This window comes from Grammomys surdaster, unplaced genomic scaffold (genome assembly GCF_004785775.1).
Source record: "Grammomys surdaster isolate TR1022 unplaced genomic scaffold, NIH_TR_1.0 332635, whole genome shotgun sequence".
Lineage (NCBI taxonomy): Eukaryota > Metazoa > Chordata > Mammalia > Rodentia > Muridae > Grammomys > Grammomys surdaster.
This window is the reverse complement of record NW_021627860.1, coordinates 49989-75602: the sequence shown is the minus strand read 5'-3', so window position 1 is coordinate 75602 and position 25614 is coordinate 49989. Positions and strand designations below refer to the sequence as shown.

General features: G+C 40.7%; 1 protein-coding gene across 1 annotated transcript in view; it reads right to left on the bottom strand.

The window, feature by feature from the left end:
- LOC114616594 (synphilin-1-like) overlaps nt 1–25614 on the bottom strand; it is a 69104-nt gene that overhangs the window by 23611 nt on the left and 19879 nt on the right. Inside the window, exons 3-5 of the mRNA XM_028762022.1 lie at nt 12593–13461; nt 10597–10776; nt 5833–5946 (exon numbers count right to left, since the gene is read on the bottom strand). Coding sequence (XP_028617855.1) covers nt 5833–5946; nt 10597–10776; nt 12593–13461 — 1163 coding nt within the window. The remainder of the gene's footprint in view (nt 1–5832; nt 5947–10596; nt 10777–12592; nt 13462–25614) is intronic.

Below are 25614 nucleotides of genomic sequence, written 5' to 3'. Positions count from 1 at the left end.
ATAGAACAAGAAGTACAAAGGAAAGGAGAGGGGGACAAAAGGTCAAAGAGTCACATGTGATATGAGAGTAGAAAGGAAGATACTGGGGTAAGTTGGCTTAAGGAAAAGATGGGGGATGGGAAATGGATGAGAAAACAAACAACAACAAAATATGTATTTGAAAAAGGTACCATATAAAATCTAATTGTTAAAAGCTTATAAAAACTAAAAATATATACAATATTAAGATAAGGCAATTGACCTTTATACTCTATCTTGTAAAGCAATAAAAACTTGCCTGTCACACCATTTCGATGGGCACTACCCAAAGGGACAATAGAAGTGATCTTCTGATTATGTGAATGGATTTCAAAATATATGTGAAGATAGCAGTTATCCTGGTTTTCACATAAAATCTTTCACACCCATTATTGGGCTCTGATTCTGGGGCACATAGAGATGCAGAGTCCTAGGATAAAATGGTGACTTATTTGACAAATGCATCAAAACATAAGCAGGAGAGATAATGGCCATTTATCCAACTATGAAGGCCTTCATTGATGGATATATGGACTAGATACACATTTATTGATGTCTACCACCCTCCTAGCCACCTTTTATCTCTTCCTCTCCCCATTCCCCCTTCCCTTCCTTCTGTCCCCCTACCCCTGTGTGTCTGTATGTCTATCTATTTGTGTTGTTTTTCCTCCTTCCTTGTAGGAAAACATGGTAGAAGAATGTAGTATCAGATCTTCATTTTTGGTAAGTATTGCTTTCAGAGAACATTAAAAGCAGTCACATAGATAAAGAAATTTGTCTGTATTGTTTCTGTTTTGAAGAATAACTCTCCAATATAAAGTCTGTCCATTGATCCATCAACCCGCCCACACATCCAGCCATCAACATATCTAAGTATGCATTCAACTTACATCTATGGACCAAGAACTTCTCTCATATACTGATTTCCTCTTGTGAGAATTTTCTGGTCTTTGGATAACCTGTTTTAACATTGCATTTTAAGTGTTCCCAAAGGCAATGCAAGCCCTTTAAAGAGGCAATTAATACATGCAATTTATAAGATGTGCTGAACAAAGTCTAATAAAAGTTTAATTGAAATGTATGTCACAGTTTTATTACTGGTATCAATAAAATCTCTACAGTTTGTGGTACAACCAGAAGGGGTCAGCTTTGTTTGAAACAGTAGATCATCAAACAAAATACAGTATCACTTTAGAGATTCAACCACAATCTATCCAGATATGAAGACGTAAAAAAAAGTCATTAATATTTTTACGATAATAATAATTATTAATCACTTATTGTAAAGTAGGATACAGGGACCAAGATGTATGTAATGAAACATACATGTAGGAATTGATTAAACATATCAAGGCTAAAATAATTCCTTGGTAAGTTTGTCTTATGCCTTACTTAAAGTAAAATAAGTAAACAAACTACACTGATAGTAATAAAATCAACAAATTGGAATATGTCCAGTTGCCATAGCAGCCAACATTTATTGAATGAGTAAACTGGGCTGGGCAGTGTGCTTTTCCTCATTAAGTCCTCAGATCACCTATGAGGAAAGTACCCTTTTCCTGTCTTATAGATAAAGACACAAAGGCACAGGAGACCCTCTTTTTTTTCTTCTCTTGTCTTGATTTGAATTCTTTCTTTTTATTCTTTCTACATACTTGCATGCAAAGCTAGGACTTGGTAGGATTAAACCCCAGACGCCTGGCACTAGGTTCAATAATCTCTGTGACTCTGTTTTCCATCTTCTGAGCACAGATTCCCACAATTGCTCATTTCCCTGACAGCCCTGATTCTAGCTGGCATGATTCTATAGTGACTTTAGGCTCAGAGTGAACTCTGGTTAACTGTCAGCCCGCAGGCTTTGGAGCTCTGAGTTAGTAATACCTTTTCATGATTAGTGCTTGGAGATTTATGCTCATGCTAATCAAAGGATTTTCTGCCAACTGTAATCCCAAGTTTTGGGGGAACTAAAATGCGAGGATCTCAAGTTCTCCATTAGCCTATGCTACATAGCAAGACTTACAAAAAAAAAAAAAAGCAAAACAGAAACAAAAATGAAACATGAATAGATTTTTCTACTTTTCCTTCATCTCCAACAACAGATCTTTCAGATTGTTTACTTATGTGTGCCCCGTTGACTGTGAAACAATGGCCAATGAAATAATAAAGTCCAGGAGGGAATATTTCTCTAATTAAAGTGAATCTCAGAACAGCGCCAGAGCATGTGGATACATCCTCCTCCTCAGCAGGCCTTTTGCTGCCTCGGATCATTTACAAGATTCTGTGAGCCTTTTCTCAATTCAAAAGGAGACTCTAAAAAACACCAAATTTTCTCCGGACCAATGTGTAAAATGAAGGCTAGGCACAGTGCACAGGTGTGCAGCATTACACAGGTAAGCTGCTTCTGTAGAACATTTTGACTACATGGCCCATGAAAGACTCAAAAACCAAATGGAGTCACAGATTTGATGTTGCATATCACACAGCCCCTTAGACCATGTACCAAGGCAGGACAGGCTGACATGCCCCATAGCAGCTGCAGGCAGGATATCTGCTTCAAGAGTCTGGGCACAGCGACCTGAATCTTCATGTTTGAATTAAATGTTCAAGCTATGCACAGAGGATGGCTTTGAATGAACACAGTTCTGTCTCAATTGTTCTGCCAGCAGCTTCCCTACTGGGGAGGGAGAGCAGGCCTCTGAAAGGACACCCCTGACTTGCTCCTCCAGTCCCCCCAGGCTTTCACCTTCATGCTCCCCTGTAGCTATTTCTGCTAGGGATAGCCAGACAGTGAAATAATTGCACCCTCCGAGACTTCAAGTGTCAAGATGAGGAAAATCAATTCCTATCACCTAACAATCTATCACTCCAGGAGTCCACTAAAACTGCTGGCCACCCCGTGGTATTGGAATCTTTAAAGGTAACTTTTACAAGAAAAAGGACACAAATTGGGAGTCAACCAGAGCCTGTTCTTTACAGATCTATAGGAGGGCAGAGAGCAAGCAGAGGAAGCAGAGAGCAATTTTCTTTGGTTAGTCCTATCCTTTCCAAAGGTATTTACTGAAGAAACAAAATCAGAACACACTCTAGTGCCTGCCCAGCAGAGAAAGACTTGCATGTGCTGAATCCATTAAAAAACTGTTCAATAGCAATCTTCCTTGTGGAAATATTAGCCTTGTAACGGTTCCAAGTTCAGCTACTCTGCAGGCTAGCTGTTACATAAGTGGCGGTGGCGGATGGAGGATGTCACTGGACAGAATTGGCAGATCAAATGTGCCTCTATATTTTCCACGGGGTAGGGGGTAGTCTGTTCTTTGAAGGGTACCACTGGATGGCTTCCCTCAAATCTGCATTTTATGTCATACAAATGCATCTTATCCCAGAACCACCTCAGGATGAATCCCAGCGTGAAGCTAATGGCTGAGAAGTCTCTTCGGATAGGTCACCAGATTAGATTCCACCTTTCCCCTGATTTTAGCTCAGTAAGCAGCAGCTCTTGCAGTCCTTTCACAAGGGGTATGTCCTTTGTTCTATTCCAACAGCTAAGAATTCTGAGAAACATGCTGTGAGACTTGAATAAAGAAACTGGCATCTAACTGACAATTTCCTGAGGAACGTTGAATGCCTAGTCATTTGCCCAGAGCCTCAGAACATGCCTGTGAGCTTTTATTCTCTCCCTTCCTGGACCCAGGTATGCAGTCTTTCTGCGAACACTGGAAAGAGCCAATTAGGCTTTGAATGAGCAAATGAAATCAGAGATGTAAAGCCATTGATCACACTGTTTAATACATTTTCTCAATACCAAAAATGACTTACGAAGGTTAGCAGTCGTCAGATACCAGAGAAATTTTGGAAAACTTTGATTCTCCTTTCTAGTAAAAGTACAACAGTAACACATTCTTGCTATTTGTGTAATAATTGTTTTTGGCTGTTTTTGTAACAGTGGGTGAGACAGTGCAAGCCATCTGATCCTGATATTTTAAAGACAGTGAATTATTGAAAATTTCAGTGTTCTTCCTGCTCTTTTTAAAAAATTTCATGCATTTAGACAGCTTCTTATTTCAATGGCCTGTGTGAGGTACTCCAGCTGTCACATGTTAAGTAAAATTATAGAAAGTCGTCTTCTGCTCTACCGATGGCATTCAATAATCTGTACAACCCATCAGTGCAGATACAGACAAAGCAACTCTGGTTCTGAAGACTGGAAAAAAAAGACAGGACTGGAAATTAGTTTTTATTCTTAATAGATATGAGACAATGTATAAACCATTTATTTAACTTTCCACCTTCAGTTTCTTCATCCACTGGAATAAGCAAGCTCTTATAGGATTGCTTTGAGTATTAAATAATTTACATAAAATCCAGTGGCCTGGAGTATGTCACGCAAAGGAAACATCTATATGTGTGTTTGACATACAAAGGGCATATATGTGCATATGTGTGTATGTGTGTGTGTCTATATACATATGCTCTATCTACTTTAGTTCATTGATGTGTTATATTAATTGATGATGCTCTGGTGCAGAACAAACTTTCAGCTAGTATGGTTACTACTAAAGAAAGACCAACTTAGGCATGATGGTACATACTTCTAATCTCAGAAAGCAGAGGTGGGAAGATCAGTGAGGCCTGCCTGTAATGAGTTCCTGGATAGTTGAGACTCCACACAGAGACCTCATCTCAAAAAGCAAGTAACAGCACAAAAGGGGAAGAAAGCCTATGGTAACATTTTCTAGCCTTTTAAGAAACGGGGTTGGCATGCTCAAACAAAGAGCATGATTTCTTATTGGCAACACCGCATTTACTGCCACTGGGAAAAGCCAAAGAGGGTCTGGTTAGATACACGAGAAGCAATTTGCTTTGCCACAATTTGATTAGATCTATTTTAATACTACACTGATTTCCTTGTTGTTTATTTAAAAGTTTGAGATTGACATTTTGCAGTCTCAGCATTTTTAAAAGATAATTTTAACTATCAACTTCAATGGGAGGTGGAGACAATCTGGGACTGAGCTCTGTGTACATTAACACATAATGGCAAGAGTTTTCTAATGGAGAAATTCAATTTTAGTTTATTATCAGTACGTGCGTGTGCGTGTGCGTGTATGCACTTGTGGGCTGGAAGACAACTTTCTGGAGTCAGCCCTTTTCTTCCACATGCACGTGGGCTCTGGGGACTGAAGTAGGCTTTTACCGAAGTCAGTGCTTTTACCCGTGGAGCATCTCACAGGCACCCATGCAGAGATTAGTCCTGAGAGTCTTGCATTTAATCTCCCTGCTCCTCCTTGTCCTGATGAGGCGTCCTTGATTGATGCCTTATAAAGACTTGGGGTTTGGTTTTGTGCTCAACAAATCATCACCATTTTTCTTTGTGATCAATGTTAAAAATATTCATTATAAAAAAATAGAAAAATGCAAAAAAATCTTTAAAAGCCAATTATAGTTTCATTATTCACAAAGATGACTGGAACTACGTTGAGCTGTATTTTTTTTTTTCTGGTCCTACTTTCCGTTTCTTTTCCTACAAAATTTAAAGTTGGTACCAAATTACATTGAAAGTTTTACATCATATATTTTTATTAGCATTGTGTAATTAACACTTCTCCATAAAATTCTACTCTATGAATATAATTACCTTCACTATTTATGCCTTGAGATCTCTGGGTGTTTTAAACACATCTTCATTATAAAATATTACAATAAATATCAATGTTCATAAAGTCTTTGAATTTATTTATGATGTTATGTTTTGATTTTGATGACCTAATAATAAAAACTAAGTAGACATGAAAGAGAAGATACATAGAAATTCCATACCTGCCCATAGCACCCTGCATAATGAATGAGGCTTGGGAAGTCCTTGGAACAGCTCAGTTCTGCGATAGCTTCTGTCTCACTTACCATCCAGCGTACACACTCCAGCTGACCATTCTAGATTTTAAGAAGACAAGAAGAAAGAAATTCAAGATTAACAAAGTTTAGCAAATATCACAAGGGTTGTAATTTTTACCCTGGGAAGATATGTGAATCTTGGTTTTGGTGTCTGGCTTGTATCTATTTACCTGAAATATAAAGATAAGGCCTGTTACAGTCATGCTTTGTGGTTTAGCTCTGAATCAGTGGGGAAATTTTTACTTGCATTCATCTAAATGATTCTAATCAGTTTTATTGAAAAATCATTCTGTTGAGCTTTGTGGTCGAGTACCTACCTAGTGTATGCAAGGTCCTGAGTTTGATCCCTAGCGCTGTAAACAATGAGTGAATAAAATCACTCTGTCGAGGCATAACTAACATACTGTAAAATATATTAATGTACTTGTCAGTACAAAGTTGATTATTTTTGCATATATATGCATGCACACACAAACACACACAGACACACACAGACACACAGACACACACACACACACACACACACACACACACATAGACACACAGACACACACACACACACACAACTCTAGCCCCAATCAACAACACTGCAACATTTCCAAAAGTTTCTAGCACCCCATGCCTTTCATCCTCCTTTTGGCCCTGAACATAGTAAGCTCAGATACTCTGAGCATTTTACTGTTTGTTTTCACTTAGCATAATACTCAGAGTTATCTAAAGTGCTACAAATATATTTTCTAATTTTTAAAATTAAAATATAATTATGTCTTTTTGGAAATGTTTTTATTTCTCTTGGATGGATACCTAGAATTAAACTTTCATTTATTCTCTTTCTTTTCTTTCTTTCTTTCTTTCTTCCTTTTCTTTCTTTCTTTCTTTCTTTCTTTCTTTCTTTCTTTCTTTCTTTCTGTCTGTCTATCTGTCTGTCTGTATCCATCACAGAATACTGAGTGTCATAATCTGATCAGCATCCACACAGACTAGATGAATTCGAGTCTCGCCGCTTAGCCAGAGTTACTTTAGCTTCAGGGTTTGCAACTGTCTCATATGCAGACAGCAGCAACAGCACCTTCCTAGCATCATAGCCAAGGTGAAACGAGATGCAGCACAGGCTTGATGAACCCAACGTTCACTACACTCTACCCTCTCAGATTTTCCTAGAGACTCTGTGAGGCCACTAATTGCCTGTCTAGTTTGCATACTCTGGGGTGTGAGCATAGAAAGGTTAGGGTTTATGGAGCCAGGGAGAGATTACAAATGAGCAGCATCTAACAATTATTTTCTCTTTAGTTCAGAATCTTAACCTGTTAGGATGAAAAAGTAAGAGGAAGGCAGGAGAGGCAATTCCTTCCTTCATCGTCTATTTGCATAACAGGATTCCAAGTCAAGAATTCCCAACTACACGCACACACACACACACACACACTCAAATAACATGCACACACACACTGACTCTGACACACATATGCACACACAAACTCACAATTTACACATACATGCACACACCCTCACACACATTGACTTATACACCCACACTCATATAACATACACACACACGCTGACTCTCTCACAGATTTACACACACACTGGCACGCTCTCTCATACACACACTCACACATATACTCTCACACACACTCTCTCACACATGCTCACTTTCACATACATACTTCATATACACTTACAAACACACTGATCTATCTCACACACATACACCAACTCTCTCACACACACTCACACACACACTTTCACACACTGACAAACATGTTACTTTGTCCTTGAAGCTACAGAGATATGCTATATGACTGCATAGTACGAAGGTCTCATAAAAATCATAATTACACTCGACAGCAAACATCTGTGGTACTGGTTTATGTGTTTACTGTACTAGGCTGCTTTTCATTCTTTTAGCCTGCAATCCTGCTTATGACAAAGAGTTTACCGTAAAGCAGGAGGCTGTGTTATGCCAGCCGTACCCACATTCGTTTCATGTTCACCATCTACTAACTGTGTTAACACCACACTGCAGACCTATATCATGTTTACGTAAACATTCTTTGTGGTGTTTGCACAAGGATAAAATCATGGAAAACCACATCTCAGCATGTGTCTTCATCATTACATGCACGTGCCTTTATTGGTATGACCAGGTAATGTGCTCCTTGCTGCCCTGGGGGCTGGCCTGTTTGCGGTGTCTGTCTGACATCCTGGCTTCTGTCTGGATTTGGGTAATGCACATTAGCAGCCAGAGACCAGAAAAAAAGAGCTAGTTTGAGGTCTCTTCTGTTCTTGACTCTTGAGCTGTAGCTAGCCCGCTCTGTTCTCTAGTCATGAGTCAGAGTGAGCCTTGCCTTTCAGCTCGCCACTTTGTGTCAGGTTCTTGTGACTACTCTTTCTCCAGGTTTCAGTAACTGTGCCCAGGCTGTCGTCCCATTAAACCATTCACTTCATTCTTTCTGAATGAAGAAAGAAATGGGAGCCATCTTGATCATACAAGAAGCAAGACAGTTTGCATAAATACTATATATGCAGCACACAGAAACGTGAGGCCATGCCTCTAGTTCTAGTAAACATAGATGCATCCCCTCCTCTTTATCTCTTTCTGGTTAGTCTAACTAAATTTAAGCTTTTTTCCTACCTTTGCATAAAGCCACATCTAGCTTTGCTAGTTTTCTTTTCTGTTGTTTTAGTCTCTGTTTCCCTCCTTTTTGTCCTGTTATTTCCTTTCTTTTGCTTGTTCTGGACTAAGTTTGTCTTACTTCTTTCTAGTTCCTAAAGTGTCTGACTGAAACGTTCCTCCTTGCCCTGCCCACTTGTCCTGTCCTGCCCTGTTCCCCCCCTCCCCCCCCACCTCCTTGACCCTCCTTCTTCCCTGCCTACCTGTAAGCAGAGCGATATAGACGCTTCCTGTGGAGGCAGCCGTAAGCTCTGGTTTCATTCCCATTCACCCCAATCATTCTCAATTTGGTCTGCTGACTGGTTTAGGATGGGTTAATTTCACGAACTTGTAAATATCCCAGTTTTTCGTTCTGTTGTTAGTTTCTAATTGTGTTTTTTAATGGATAAAGTGTGTAAGCTTGTATTTCAATCCTCTACAATTTATTGAATTTAAGTGGATAGCATTTAAACAAATAAAATACAATCCAAAGAATAGAAAGAAATATTATTTCTCTTTTCTGTGTTTGAAACCAAAATGACTTGCCTTAAATGCAAGTAACAAGAATATTAAAAAAAAAAAAACCAAAAAATCATTATTAAATTCCAACAGGATTCTGATTCTTTTGTCTGCTCAAGTCTGGGCTTGGAGTTATTTGAATGTTAATTATATATATGTAAGGGTGTGTGTGACATCATGTTATCACCTGACCACTTTGCCTTTAGGCTTAATCAGAATTACCAAATGAGAAGTTAAAACAAGCAAACAACAAACAAACAAACGATTTGATTCCATGTTTGTTCAGGTCCTAAAATAATTCCTTCTGCTAATTCTATTTTAGAGAACAGACTGTGCTAGAAACCAGACCCTTTAGAACTCTTTCTTCCTAATGACTTTGTTTAGCTATTTCCAAAGGGCACAAATACTTAGAGCAGTTACTCCTGAGTCCTCTGGAAAACACACAGTAAGGTCTGTAGTGTAATGTAATCTGTTTAAGGAGTCTGAGAATGAGAAAGTGGTGTTTGTAAGCACTGTTGGGACTTTAAAGTATGTGTGCTTATATGTGCACAGGCATCCTGAAGCTAGAGATAGATCCCCTGGAGCCCAAGTTACAGTGAGTTATCAGCCACTAAGTGGGTGATGGGAACTGAACCCAGGTCCTCTGCAAGTGCCCATAACTACTGAGTCACCTCTGCAGCTCCCTCTTAGAACTGCTTAATCAGATGCTTCGTGTGTTCAAAACAAGGTCCTAAAACAGAAGACTGGTGGCGTCTTAGGACCTCAGTTTCATCTCTGTGTTAACGAAAGGACACTGGATGAACTGCAGGTATCAGGTCACATTGTGAAGGGAGAGGTGCTTCCATGAAATACTTGTATTTACTGTTTATGTCAGTACAGATGGAATGATGGAGCAGAAAAATACATCTTCCAGCATTCGGAAGCCAAATCTAAAAGAGTTTTTCAGCCTTGTGGGTTTTAGATGTATTTTCTTATTTTTATCAAATTAAAACTCAAAGTGCCATGTAAGCTCGTGTCATGACTCCTTGGGGACAGCTGTGCTGTGTCGGTTGAAGTTTAGGGATAAGCCAACACCTCATGTTAGAGAAACTTCCAAGTGCTAGCCTCCCTTAATAGCACACCTTGATCTGATTCTCCTTGCTCCTTATTCCCGTGTTAGGAAAAACTGACACAGTCTCTGAGAGAGCCAGGTGGGGTAAGAATCCAAAATGCAATCACTATGAATAATGGGAAAATTCTGCAGGCAGTCACTGTCTTCTCTCTTTTGTGGACTGGTTTGGAGATTATTGTTGTCGGGTAACAAGCTGGAATGTCATCAGAATCTCAGAGTGGTAGTGACTGAGATGATTAACTTTTTATATATAGCACGTTTATTTGCTGTTTACTTAATACATCACTTTCTCCTCTCCTCCTTCCAATAGCTTAGCTCACAAGATATCTTTAAAAAAAAAAAAGAAGAAATGAAGGAGAACAAATTAAAAGACAAAGGCTAAGGCAGCTCAGCCCCCAGTGGTCACCTTGATGGCCAGGCCTGCCGGAGTCAGCTGTTCTGTGTTCCGCTCGTTCAGAGAGTCTTCGCCCATCAGCGACGTGAGGTGCTGCAGACACTCTGCATGGCCCTTGGATGCCGCAACGTGTAACAGATTGTTTCCGTTCTCGTCGTGAATTTTGTCCAGGTTGTCTGCAGCTAGGTGTGGCTGTACAGAGATGGAGAGAAGCTTCCATCAATAAGTCAGAACAAGACACTCAAGACACTATGGAGGGTCTCCTCTGGGCACAGGGAAGGGACAGTTCATGATCTAGTTAAGAGTCCCTTGCTTTTTGCCCTGCTCACAATATGTGTTAGAAGGGTGGTTCTCAACCTGTGGGTTGCCACCCATCTGGCCAACCTTTATCTCTAAAAATATTTACATTATGTTTCATAAGAGTAGCAAAATTCCAGTTATGAGGTAGCAGCAAAAATAAGGAGGAACTATACTAAAGGGTCACAACATTAGGAAGGTTGAGAACTCTTGCTTTAGAACATTCATTCTCAAGGGACAGCATGAGAGACGATCACCGAGCTAGGACAAATGAACTGCAAAGGTTTCCAGTTTGTTTTTTTTTTTAGGTACCCGAGAAGTGAAACTGATGATAAAGAACAGCTTCTCTATCTCTGTCACCACCCTGGTAAGTGCTCGAGGGATGGAGCTATGTTTTATTGACTGTTATAGGTTTGTTGAATGAATGCAGTACTTGTTTTGTGTGTTTGACTTGCCAGGCTGGCTCCCTTTGCGTGATACCTCATGGTTGTGGTCACTAGTGCTTACAAATGACCCTCTCCACACCAGTGACTCCCAGGGTATCTGGGGTATCTGGAGGAAACTTGGTTCTTTGTTGATATATTTTTTTCTCTGTCTCTCCTGGAATTCAGTCCTTTGAGTATGAAGTTTGGTAGAATATTTTGTGTAAACTTAGCTGAGTGGTCAGCTAAGCAGTATTAGCATTTGGGTCTTCTTAATATATGGGACAAAGGAAAGGATTGAACCAAAGAGAATTAGAGGAAACAGCCAGAAAAAAACAGAGAAGACATTTTCAAAAGAAAAATAGTTATGGCTTCATTTGGCAAAATTTTTCAGCCATAGTGTCCTGTTTGCAATAACAGAAGAAGCATATTCTAGTTTATCTGGGCACACTGAGCATTGTGGAGAATCACAATGCCATGAAGCAGTGATTTTCCTGAATGAGACTTTAAGAGCCCAAGCTTGCTACTATTTGATCAGTGTCTGGAAGCTAGAAAGTGCACCAGATGGAATGCTTTTTCAGCTGAGCTTTTCAATAGACATTTCTTATACTGAGTAACTCTGTGTCTGGAATCTTTGGAGACAATTCTTCATGTTCCCTAGACACACAGCCCTGGAACAAAGTAAAACCCCCCCTCGTGGGTCAGAGAACAATCAACCTCTAGGGGAAGCTGTATCTGCAAATGCTTTCCAAATCCCCTACTCCAACTCTTCTGAATAATGATCAGGGGGAAACAGAGAACTCTCTGTTCACAGATCTGGCAGGTCTGCCATCAGCTAAACTCTGACATCCTCACAGAACCGGAGGGAGAGCACGGGAACCATTTGAAAAACAGAGGGAAAAAAAAGGCATTCTGATTCAACTGGAAGTCAGTGCTGGGTCCTTTGTTTTGCTTTCCTTTTAGATTCAATGTCGTCTTTTTCCCAGCTGAGTTCAGACAATGATGTTAAACTGCACTAACAGTCTGCTGTGGCCATTTGTGTCCTCTGTTTTAACCTCCTAACCATAGAGTTTAAAACACACATCTCTCAAAGAAAGCCACAGGTAAAGATTTAGCAAGATACAAACCAAAGGAGGCAAATATGGTCAGAACATATTATAGGAAATTCTCAAAGAACTAATTAAAAAAACCTTTACAAGAAGATGTGAAAAAAGCCCCACTTCATCCTGTTATAAGATTGAGGCTATAGATCAGACAGACAGACAGACAGACAGACATATAATACTCACCAAGAGTGATATCTGTCCTTCGTTCACAATGTTCAGTATGCTTCTTACTTTCTTCAGGTACTCAGTCCTCTCTTCTGTGCCTTGGGCATTGGTCCAGTTCATGCCGTTGATCTGATCCTCTGGTTTGGCTCCTGCTGCTGAGGACTGCAGGTGGAAGGACCTGAGTTTGCAGTCTGGCCCAGACTTCTCAATTTTCCGACTATGGGGATCACTAAAGACCTTGTTTAAGAAGTCTTTACTATGGTTTTCTGATTCATATGCAGGACCACATTTACCCAGAGCAGGCAAGCTCTCAGATTCTTCTGTAGAGAGCTTGTGCTGGTCCCGGAGGACAGTTGGTGCTTTCCGTAAGTGAGGGCTTTTCACAGGAGAAAGAACACAAAATGGCGTCATGTTGGGTGTGGAGTTCTCAGTGCTTGCGATAGGGCAGGTTTTGGCAGAGAAGCCATTGACGGTTGTGCATAAACCTAGAATCCTTTTCTCTGAAGTCACCTTGCTGATGGGGGCCAACTGTTGACTGGATTTAATGTAAGGCACATCCAGAATCTCATCCATGTCAAGGTCATAATGCTCCAACTCGCCCAGTGCCTGGCTGGGCTCTGAGCCTTTGCCTGGCAACCCCCCGACTCCATCTTCAGGGCTGAGCTCCTCAGGCTGGGGTCCTTGGTCAGTCTCCCCTCCTTTCTGGCATTCCACTGTATTGTTCTTTTGGTCGTCATTTTCATTGTTCTCCAGAGTCTCTGGCTGGTGTTTCAATGGAGAAACTCGCTTCACAGGGCGGAACTTACTGTACACATCAGCGATTCCAGTGGGCTTTTGTGGGTTTGTAATGAGAGTTGAAACACCACAGTTCCAGCTAGAGCTAGAAACTGTTTAAAAAAAAATAACAGAGGATACTATTTAATTGGAATCTGAACGCAGTGTGGCCAGTAGGTAGACATGCTCACTTAGGTTATGCTCACAGTAGGTTCCCATGCAAGGGGATAATCCCAAGAGGATGAAAATATACTTACCACTGCAAGGCAGAGAATGATAAAAAAAAAGCTATGACATACTGACTCCAAATTAATTAAAGTAGCAATAGTGATAAAGGCAGAAAATTAAAATAAACAAACCCTGACAGATATTTTATTACTGGGCATTTCTGGTACTGTTTATATGTTTGCCACTACCCTAAAAAACAAACAAAAAACAAACAAAACAAAATAAAGAAAAACAAAAACAAAATAGGAACAGGCTTCCAAACTAGGCCAGTGGACAAATGATACATGTACACACACATACATGTATAAGCATGTACTTGCTTGTACACACATCTCTAATGTTTGAGACATCCATGGGAAGAACATAGCTTATCTTCAAACTCAAATTCCGTCCTGCTATGTGAGTTTCTATTAGATGGTAAGGGTAGGAGAAGGAAAACATAAGGTGGTCAGGTACTGATCTGTCCATGGGAGACAGACCATGGTTGAATCCATGCATCCTGTAATAAATATCCTAGTCAATCATGCAGGGTCATCTTATGATGCCTCCCAGATCACGATACAACCACAAAATTCATTTCCATTTGACAAAAGAGCATACTCTTTTTTTTAAAAAAAAACTTTGTATTGATTTTTTTTGTGTGAATTTCCCATCATGCACTTCAGTCCCACTCATCTCCCCATCCCCTCTGACCTATACCCTTGCAACAACCCCCCAGAGAAAATAAAAAAACACAAACAAAAAATTGACAAAACAAAACATGAAAACATCTCCAGTAGAAGCTGTAGTAGTTCAGTGTTCTACAGTATACCCTTCTGTTCACACATCTTCACTTGCTAATGTTCACTGCAGTGAGTCATTGGTTTGGTTTGATGTCTCTGGTGACACCATCAATATTGGATCTTCACCGAGACTCCTCCCGGTTATCCTGTTGTTGCCCTGTGTCATGGAGATCCTGAAGTTTTGGATCAGAAGCACTGGCCCTTTCACAGGCTCCAAGAGTTCACAGATGATGTAGATTTTGGCCATCAAGGCCAGCTCTGTTTTTGTGTTCCCCTGGTGAGGTACACGGCCCACTCTCCTGGGTACTGAAGCTGGAGAGATGCAGGGCCTGCTGCTAATGGTGAGGGGTAGGGCCAGCTCTCCAGAGCACCGCAGCTAGTGATGGGTGGGGCTAGTTTTGCACAGTTCCTGGACATCTGTGTGGTCCCTGGTGGCTGCCTCAACCAGGGACTTCCCCATGGTCTCTAGTGGTAATATGAGCCACAGTTAGCAACACTGCCCTCTGCCTCTGCATGGCTATGGGACCTAGACATGGCCCTCAGTGGCAGCACCGGCTGAGACTTCACCATGGCCTTGGGTGGTGGGGCTGGCTACTCACAACAGTGTACTTCTTTCTACCCTAGAGTCTCCAGTTCCATCTCTTGTCGTAATGCTCAAACTCTTCCATTTGTCTTTCTCTCCCATCTGTCCACCATATACTTGCGTATTGTAGTGGCTCCTGCTACAGGTGGGCCACTAGACTGGCAGGCCTCTGTCTGCGCTGTATGGAGGGGCAGCAAGCAGGCCTCTAGGTGTCCAGAGCCTGCCCATGTAGCATGCGGTGTTGGGTCTCTAGGGCACTCTTTAGAGTAACACTGCCCTCCATTTTGGGAACGGTAGGAAAAGACGGAGCAAGGAGAAATAATGAAGGGTAGATAGGGAAGCCAGACTAGTACTCAAAATAGGTTTTTTTTTGTACGGATAAAATAAAGACGACACACTGACCTACATTCAACTAAGTGTCTGGTTGAGATGGAGAATGAGGCAGCTGAGACATTTGGAGATAACAATCCCCACCTCTTTTAGTAAGCCTCAATGCAAGCAAGCTGCTTGGTAGCACACACCAGGGTGGGCTGATGAAGCTGCAGGGCTCTTGTTCATAGCAGAGCTGCATCCTCTCCGGACACTTATCTCCGAGAAGACAGATGACCCAGCACTCCCGGAGGCTACTTTACAGGCTTCTATTCTTCTGCCTGTGGTTTATATCATCTTACGTCAGACAGGTAAGGCTTCCTTCCAGATACTCTTTATCCCCCAAACAGGCGCAGTTGGGAAGGGTTTAATCCAGGGTAAGTAAACCTACATGTCTTTGCTGTTGGCTCAGGCAAAGACTGAGAGACCCTGAGGCAGTAGGTGTGCTCAGGTCTGTAACTTTTACAGTAGGCTTTGGTAATGACTAATTCTTACAGCTAAAAGGCTCCTTAATAGAGTTACCTAAATTGGTGCTACTAGCCATTGCTTATGCTGAGATGTGTCCTAAAAGCACCCAGAGAAGTTATCGAATAAAGCAAAGAGATAAGTGAGTGCCTTGAACCTGTCTATCATAAAATCATGAGTTCTGTTCTCCAAATGGACAAGTTAGTCTGAGTTCAAAAGGTCTGTACTACACAGCACGCCCTCAAGGCTCTTCTGGTTCTCGAAGAGAACACTAAAAGCTATGGGAGGAGGAATGGTTTCTTTCCAATGAGCAACATATATAGCAAGGGCTACCCAGAAGGGAAGGAAGGAATCTAGATGGCCTCAGACTCTTGACTCCCTTACCTTCACCGTTTTGTGGCTAGAATTCTGAGCCATACTCAATACTTGGCCTGGAGCACACAATTAACTGACACAAATATGTGAACTTCAATCTCTCTTTGCACAATTCATCAATCTTTTAACATGCATGAAAGGAATTCTTCTGAGGGATTTGCAGCTTCATTTCGCAGAAGGGAAATAAGTTCTGCTAATAAACCCACAGAAGTGATAATTGTCAGAAAAAGCTAGATTCTTGTTTATGAAATGTGGATACGTAAAGACAATGACTAATAATTCCAATCAGTTCCTTGTAAAAGTAAAAATTTTCTATCTTTAATATGTTCCTTTATTTTTTAAGGTGTTAAACTATGAGAAGTAATAATTTTCCAGAAATTTCTGCCAAGCCATTTTCTCTGCCTTAGGAACACAGAGTGCTTGATTCACATAAAGCAATAGGGACACAGAAAACATAGAGCTTGTAAGGTATAAATAGGCATTTGATTTTACTCACTATTTTCCCCCAAATCTATAAATATTGTGAGGAAACTTATTCAAAGACGTTATGAGACACATGCTTATTATTTGGAATGATATCTGATGATATTTTGTCAATAACCTGGATTTCTTTGGAGCTTCTAAAAACTATGAATTTCATAATGCATTAAAAATATTTAAAGCCATATGACTTAGTGGGTCAATACACCAAGTGTGCTTTACTGATATATTTATGTACTATATAAGGTCATGAGTTCAAAGGGCCATTCTTTTATGTTGGCTTTATTTACATGTGAACTTTTTTCCCAAGTGATACAGGGAAATGGGTACCATATGTTTCTCAGCTGTTTTATTCTGACAGGAGCCATTAAGAACACTCTATGTAAATGAATTCTGTCTGTGTTTTATGAAAACACTTCTTTCCCCAGAAAGGTCTAGAAACTGAAGGAGGAGTGTCAACATTTGGGCATGTTGTCTTTTTCCCTCATTCAAACCTATGGCTGTTTTGCAGCTGAGGGTGAAGTCTGTACCTGCTAGGCTTGACTACCAAGGAGAAAAGAAAACTGCTTATGAAAACGAAACTAATGGGTTTCATGAGAATGCTCAAATTTGTTTCTATGTCACATATTTGGATGAGCAAAAAATGCAACAAACAAAAGACAAACAGCCGTTTACCTCTCCTACGCTGAATAAATACACAGCATATGAAAAGGATTATTAATGGCAGGCAAGATTTTCTTTTCCAGTTCTTTAAGAGTACCAACAAATTCACTTTATTGTTGCTTTGCTCCTGTACCATCATAACATCCTTGTCATCCATGGGAACACATTTCTTAGTAGCAATAGCCACTTGGAACACTTTTGAGGCTAGATTTCCTCTCTAGAAATTATACACAAATACTTGATACATAAACATAATTTAAATCCCTGGAAATTTTTATCTCAGTCTTTACAAGTTTTATGAGAACAATATCTGTGTTTAATGTATCTCTCTGTCTTTCAAAACTCCCAGCAAATTGCTTACCTAAGTAGGTTTTTAATGATGCTTTGCTCTTAAATGAGCTCACTTTTAACACCTTAGGACAGTTAAGATGCCTATCATGCCTTCAATTTGTCTACCTGATGGAATCACAAATTTTCTTAAACCATCAGCAGTGAGGTGGATGTTTATGATGGTGATTTATAGACAGAACAATCTCCCATAATCTAGCTGGCATTTGAGATGCTCTGAGCACTAGTAAGAAATTGTCAGTTATCCCACAACCATCAAAAGCCAGACATTTTCCCAACAAGAATTAGCATCAATCTAGAATGTGCAAGCCTCCCTGGTTGGCTTTGCATCCTAATCCAGGGCTCTGACTTGCTACACCTCTGTCTGGTTCCCCTCCTCTCCTTCCTCAACCCCTTCCCCCCCAATCCTCTTAATCCTGGCTCAAACAACCACAGGATCATTTATATAGCCTCTCAAGTCATTCACCCCCAGGATATTGTCTACCATTTGTTGTCTTGACCTCTACCCCACATCCCTCTGACACCATCTTGTGGCTCTATCCTAAATCCCTCTTAAATCTGGGTCCTTTCTTTTATGTACCCTCACTGGGCTACACTGGAATCTTTTCCCACAACCACCACTAACTAGTTTTTCTCTCATTGGTTTCTCTTTTTAGCCCATTTAATTTCTCCTTGGGTAAGGTCGAATTTGTCAAATTAGTTGCCAAGCCTTAGGTGTCCCATACTTCCTAAAATGATATTGCCTTGGTATGGGATGGATACCCTGCTCTATCAGACACAGCCCAGGACTTATGATAAGCATCCCTCACTCACAGTGTAAGAGAACTATCCTCCTCATTCATTGAAGGAATCTTACTTTGGTGTTTGAATTTAATTTCTTCCCAAAATATAGAATACCCCTTAATAAACTGGCTGCAGACATCAGGGTCAGTGGCTTTCATAAGCAATCAATTAACAGGAGGATTTTTGAATATACACATGATGTAAAATGTCACTTAAGTTACAAGGTTTGTGGACACTGGCTTCTTTGTTCATAGCAAAATCTTCAGCATGACATGCAATAGTTTATTTTTTAATTCACTTTATAATTTACCTTCTTTTCTTAACACTCATGATTTCCACACCCATGCCTTCTCCCCCTCTCCTCTACTGGTAAATCAACTCTTTCTGGACACATGGCTATATAACATTGCTCTTGCCTTTGGGCCTATTCTGCCTTTCCTATAAAGTCTTTGCTGTTGTCCCTGCCTGAGACTCATGCTTATCACACAGGAGATATTCAGTGTTGCCCCCACTGAGCTGCTTCTTCCTATTCTCCCAGGGAATAGCTGCTCTTTGCTTCTCAGTTCCCAGATAACTCTTGAGCACAGCGGCAGGAAGTCTGAAGTCTCACTTTGTCCTGAGGGTGCTTCAAGGACAGATTCCCCAAGAAGCTCCTCTTGCTTGTAACCAGCTCACTGTCTACCAAAGCTCCTCAAAGACAATGGAGTTTGGTGACTTAATCTTTCCATGAGAGAGTGAAGAGAAGGGGGAAGGAAGGAATACATTGAGTCAAATAATGCAAAATATAGAAATAAGTTTTGTTATAATGAGTTAATTTTTTTTTAAGCTGAGCTGAGAATTTGAAAGATATTGAAGTGACTCAGACAACTAGAAGGTATGCTGCATAGTGATGTACTTTAATGCACTCTCTTAAGAAGTTCTTCCTGGGTGGTGGTGGTGGCACCTTTAATTCCAACACTCAGGAGGCAGAGGCTGGTGGATCTGTGAGTTTGAGGCTAGTCTGGCCTACAGAGTGAGTTCCAGGATATCTAGGGCTACACAGAGAAACCCTGTCTAGAACTGTCCCCACCCACAAAAAAAAAAGTTCATTACTTGAATTTCCTCATCTGGAAAATAACAAGGTTAGACAATATCATTGCTAAGATCTGATCCACTCTAAATATCTCTGATGATGTAGAAATGTGTACAAATAACAGGGTTCTTTCTTCTGACTCACAATGAAACACTATAATTCTTTTGGATTCATGCATTTTACCAGATCCTCCTAAATTTATAATTATGAGGCTGAGATGATTGCTGACACATAATTCTCTGGCTCCTAGGCTTGATAAATTGTTTTCTTTAAGAGGATAATGGACTGTTTGCTGTTGCCATGGTAGACCCAACTTTTAAGACTAAACATCAATGTTGGCTCCAAAAATGCCCATTTATTTTACTTCTAAATATGGAGACCTGTGTCCATATTAGAAAATAAGCATGTGACAGTGAGAAGAGAAAGAAAGAATTATGTCAAGTGAAATGGATTCTACTCTCCATGAGAAGAAATCTGGTCAAATTTATCTTAATTCCTTTAAATATAAATAGCAAACTACATATCCTTAACAGCCTTAATGCAGGCTGCTTTAGGGATACACCTTATGTATTCTCCAGCATTCCATTTCCTTTATTTTAATCTTTGCTTTTTAAATATAGGGTCTTCTGTAGCCCGGGATGTCCTTGCACTTGCTATGTAGCCAAGGATAACCCTGTGCTTCTGATTCTCCTGTTTTCACTTTTTGAATGCTGAAATGACAAGGCACCTAAATGTTGAGTTTATTTGGCACTAGGGATCAAACTGTGGGCTTGGTACATCCTAGGCAAGCACATTTCTAGCTCCACCCATAACAAAATATAGTGTGTGAAAGTCCTTTTGCTTTCACCTTAATGGGAGGTAAATTATGAACAACTGGGATTGTTAATGCTAGAGTCGTGAGTTTCCTTACCACTGATCAAGTGAAATCGGTAGTGGACCCATGGCATACAAGCACCTCAGGATCTCTAAGAAGTGATGACAGGTGTCTCCCTTTACCTTGCGACCACAGGAAGAAGGACATGAACCCAAGTGGGAAGTACTTTCTGGAGTGATCTGTGCTGCACTAATGGGTTAGTCTGGAGCCTGATCCAGGATGGCTGAGTGAACTCTGGCCTCAGAGAGTTGTGTCAGGAGTTTATGCTGGAAAGAGTGATGTGTGTAAAAGGAACACGTCTTTCTGGAATGTTCAGTGGGGTTGCTGGCTGATCCTTTTCACTGACATCACAGACCCTTGACTGAGGGTGTCCTGAGGTTGAAGGGGAAGTACGTATGATGTCATTGCTATAAATATTGCACTCATGGATCTGTTCCATTAGGATGTTCACATGTTGTGAGGAAAATGTCATCGATTTGGGTTTTCAACCTCCTGTCTTTAAAAGGCTACTGATACCAAGCAGCTGTTATTGAATACGTCAGGGTCATGTTTTATTACACCCAGCTCTGTCCACGGCTATGCAGACTCACTCAGATAACTCAGCAGACTATCTCTCCATGTTTCTTTGTTCTGAGAAAACTCACTGAATCACTCATGCCCTGTAAGCCAGGATAGAAGAGATACATCTTTACCAAAGAGGCATATTCTATCATGAAAACAGACTCAATAGTTGGACAAGTTCAAATCTTTAGCCTTCAAAGTACAATTTCCACAAAACAGTAATTGGTAGGCCTGGAGAAAACATACACTTTTCAGAGTTAGTCTGTCATGCAAAAAGTATGCTGTCCTTCATCATGACATTAGTATAAAACCTTGCGAGTGGATTAAGTTTTGTGTCCCTTCCAGGCACATTTACTAGTGCTAGGTTCCTTCTCTCTCTCTTCTCTCTCTCTTTCTCTCTCTCTCTCTATCTCTCTTCACCCCCTCTTTCTTTCACTCTGTCTAATTGTACAGAGAGACACAGCAGAAGGCCAGTGAAAAGACTCATCAAGCTGAGACACTTAAAAAGACAGCTTAGGCGTAAGCTAAGCATTCTTTCTACATATGCACACGTAACCTCTTTTAACTGAAGGTGGCGATGTTTTACAGTGCTGCTCTACAGCAAAGACAAAACAGAGAGTTATGGCTACTCCTGGATGGCTACTCCTGGGTAAGAGAGGCAAAGGGCAGACAGAGCAGGCAATGGGGTGAGTAAGAGGAGAGAGAGAGAGAGAGAGAGAGAGAGAGAGAGAGAGAGAGAGAGAGCTCATTTAAAAACTAGCTATATTAATATGTACTTCACAGCCATTATTATAACAAGGGAAAGAAGGTTAAAATGTTGTTTACTGGACTCCACAAAATGCTTTCTTCATTGGGATCTTCCTCTGCCTTGAACACTTTAAAACTGCCAATACATCCATGTCAGACTTTGTGTACTTCTGAGCACAGGCAAGTGTATGATTTCATCAGAGATCTTTTTATAACAGGTCATGAAGATGGATGGGATATTCCTATGCATTCTCACTTGAAAATAAATGGGAACTCAGGGAATTTTAAGAATTATGTGGAAAATCATGCAGTATTCTGATTTCTCAATCAGGAAGAAAGTTGCTTGACTAACTTTCCGTCGCACCAGAGGACCATTTCATCAAAACCTAAGCTACTCCCTAAACAGACAATTCACTGTCTCTCTCTATTTGGGTTACTTGTAGGTCACAGAGTCCCAGCAAACAATAGAGAAGCATACTTGGAGTCACTTCACAGTCCCTTTAACTAAAATCCCAACATGAGCTCTCCTTACAGTTGGGAAGCCCTCTAGTATCAAACTACAGTTTGGGAACAGAGTTAGGGAAATTGTTCTTAACAACTCTTCTAAAGACAGATGAGCAGACTCTCTACCTTGTTTATTATTGGGAGTGTTAAACATAAATTTAGATTTATCTTACCACTGAGAATCTATGTATCCAGCTGCTAATCCATTCCTGACTAAAGCTGTTGATCTTTTTTTGAATATGATCAAGGGATGCAAGGACATGACAAAGGGTGTTCAGGCATGTGACAGGTAGTCGGTGACAGACAGAGTGCTAAGATGTCCTTTCCAGACCCATTATTAAGTAAGCATTTGCTAAATGTCTTCTGTGCACAGAATTCCTTTATCCTCCCTGCAGGGGAGAATGGAATAGATACAGCCTTCTCTAGACAATAATAATGCCAGAGTAGAGGCAAATAAAAATGTAACAAAAGGCAAGTGCTTTTAATGGAAATAAGCCAGGGCAGGAGGGCATAGAACAGCTGAGAAATCCCATCTAGGAGGTAATATTTAAAACCAAAGCAGAGTAGAAAAAGCCAAATATCTGAGAATGGGGAAGTAAGAGAGAACAGGTAATTTGTGACAATCCGGGCAGAAGATAGCAAGCACACTGGCAGAGACGGAAAGCAGCAGAGGATCTGGCAGATTCTGTATGTTTCATTGCCGAAGCAGAAATAGCCCTGGAAAATGGCTGGAGATGAAAACAAGGAAGCCCATTTAGGGTCAATATACTGGGCCCTTTCAGAAGGTCATTAATCCCATTCAGGAGGTCTCCAACCTCATAACCTAATGGTCTCCCCTGAGAGTTCATCTGTATGTAAATTTTTTAAAAACGTTACATATCCCCCCTCATGTCTTAAGTTTATGATTTTGTGTAGACCTGAATTTGTAGCTATCACCTATTGAATGTAGCCCAGTTGAACACTCCTTGGAGCACAAAGATATTCTTTGGACATAGAGGACCCAGGACCTATTGATGGAATGAAGTGGGGAATAACTGAGAAAGAAAACTCTACCCTCAGCAACATAATGAGTTGTCTGATAAGCCAAGGGCTATCTAATGAGGTGCATACCTAGAGGTGTCTGTGTGTGTGTGTGTTCCTCTGAAAAACATGTTGTACATCAAGAATTCCTTTTGAAATTCTACGAGACATCTAATATAGATACTGAGTTGTTGAAAAGGAATCTGGAAATTAAGAGTAGCAGGTAGAAGGGATATGAAATCAAGGATAGGAGAGACTAGAAGACAGAAAGAACAGAGGGTGGCCCTAGTGAATATTTAGTCGCCCTTGACCATTTGCAGTTAAGTAAAGAATTTGTAAAGTAGAATCAGGGGCTGTCAATGTGTTAGGAAGGAAACCAAGAGGGAAGTTGCAGTGATCAATAAGTTCAAATACTTCTATGAGGCTAACAGTGATAAGATTATCAAAGTGTCAATAGATTTCATGGAAGGAAGCAATAATGCTCTCTAGTGAGGCAGCTCATACTAGAGATGCTCAAGGAGAATTGAAGTAGAGAACTAGAGGTGTGGTTTTCCCATAACTCTTTAAAGCATGTTGATTTCAGGACTGTTGCGACTGCAGCATGAGTTCAAGGCCAGCTTGCATAATCTAGAGTTTTACTCAAAATATTAAGGGAAATGAGGGCTGGAGATAAAAACCCAATGGCAGAGCAAGAGCCTAGCAAGTGGAAGGCCCTGCTTCCACTCCTCAGCACTGCAATGTGCTATCCCCACATTTGCACACACAAAGGGAGAAGAAAAAGAATCCTCAAAAATTTCAAGAGGAGAAAAGGAATAGGGAGCTAAGACATAATTTGGTTTGTCATGGGAGGTGCCAGTATAATTCAGATCTTCACTGTCTCACCTGGAAATGCTTGGTTATGAAGCACTTTGTAAGTAGTTGGTGGCACGTGTCTACATGATAATGGTTTTAAGATATTGAGTTAAACAGAACATTATGACATTAACCCATCTGTTTAGTGGTATGTAGTCCATGAGGCTACTAGAAAAAAAAATAAAGTTATGTTTGTGGCTCACTTTACAGTTCTACTAGGTATTAATGGTCCAGGGAGTCAGGTATAGGGACCTAAGGTTCCTTTGTTGGTGGAAGGAGAAACCCTGTAAACAGCCTGGTATATTTGAATGATTGATGTGGGAAGAAAGCCAAAGGCTGGAGGAGAGCCATCAGGGAAGCTTGCTGGTCTAGTAGCAAATTATTCTAGGTCTCCCATGGCCACAGAAAAATTCCCATTGCACAGCTCATGACCCAGGGAAGGACATAAATGGCAGATAATGAATTTTTGAGGAGACTGTTGTACCCAATTAAGAACAATGGGTTGGATTCCAAGTGTCTTAGGCAAACATTTCTTAAATTTGAATGCATAGATACACAGCCTGGGACCAAGTTTGTAAACTGTAGATTCAGAACCTGGGTCTGGGGTGAGGCTTGAGAGTCTGCACAGACTCAACACTAGATCGTTGATGCAAGTACTTACGTTTGTCCTGTACCACACTGAGAGGAGAGGATCAAGCTGAGCAGATGTCAAGAGCGGTCCTTCAACTATGTGATTCTAGGATTCTATTACCTGAATACTTCTTAGGTGCCCGAGTCTCTCTCCTCCTCCCTCTGTCTCAGGGAGGGAAGACTCAGAGCTTCACATATCCCAGCCTTGCTTGAATCTCTACTTCCTAAGGACTGGCTAGCATCACAAGCTTGTACTACCATTCCTGGTTTATTTTGCAAGGATAGAGCCCAGAACTTCATGCATGCTAGGCATGCACCCTACCAACTGAGTTATATTTCCATTCCCATCCCTACCCCCGTTTACAGGAGAAGCAGAGCAGAGAAAATATGCAGACACAGATTGAGATGGGAAGACAAACAGCATCTAACACTGGACCAAAGAGTAGGAGAAGTGGCGGATGCTAGAGATGTGCTGAGGCTTACAGAGAACATCTCTCAACATACACAGTTTTGAACTGGGTTAGGAAGGTGCGCTGGTGGTTGAGCCTCCCGAGAAGAAAGTCACTGCAAGGCCACACTCTTTTGTGAAGATTTCTGCACGTGCACAGCTTGTCCTGTCTGTGCTTTAGTTCCTGTCCCTCCCTACTGCCCAGTGATTTTCTTTGTCCTTCTGCTTTCTTGTCCTTCCTTGATGCTTATTTTTCTGCATTCATTTCTACCAAGAACTTCTTCTAATGACCAGTTTGGTGGATAGGAGGTCCTTAGACTCCAATAAAAATAAACCAAGTGATTTGGAGAGTGGGGGCAGCTCCACTTTTACAGGAACATTCTGTGGTCCACTCACAATGTTGGAATGGACTCAAACTGCAGCAACAAAAAAAGCATCAGGTGAAATTGTTTTTATAATATAATAGCAAAAGAGTCTGAGGA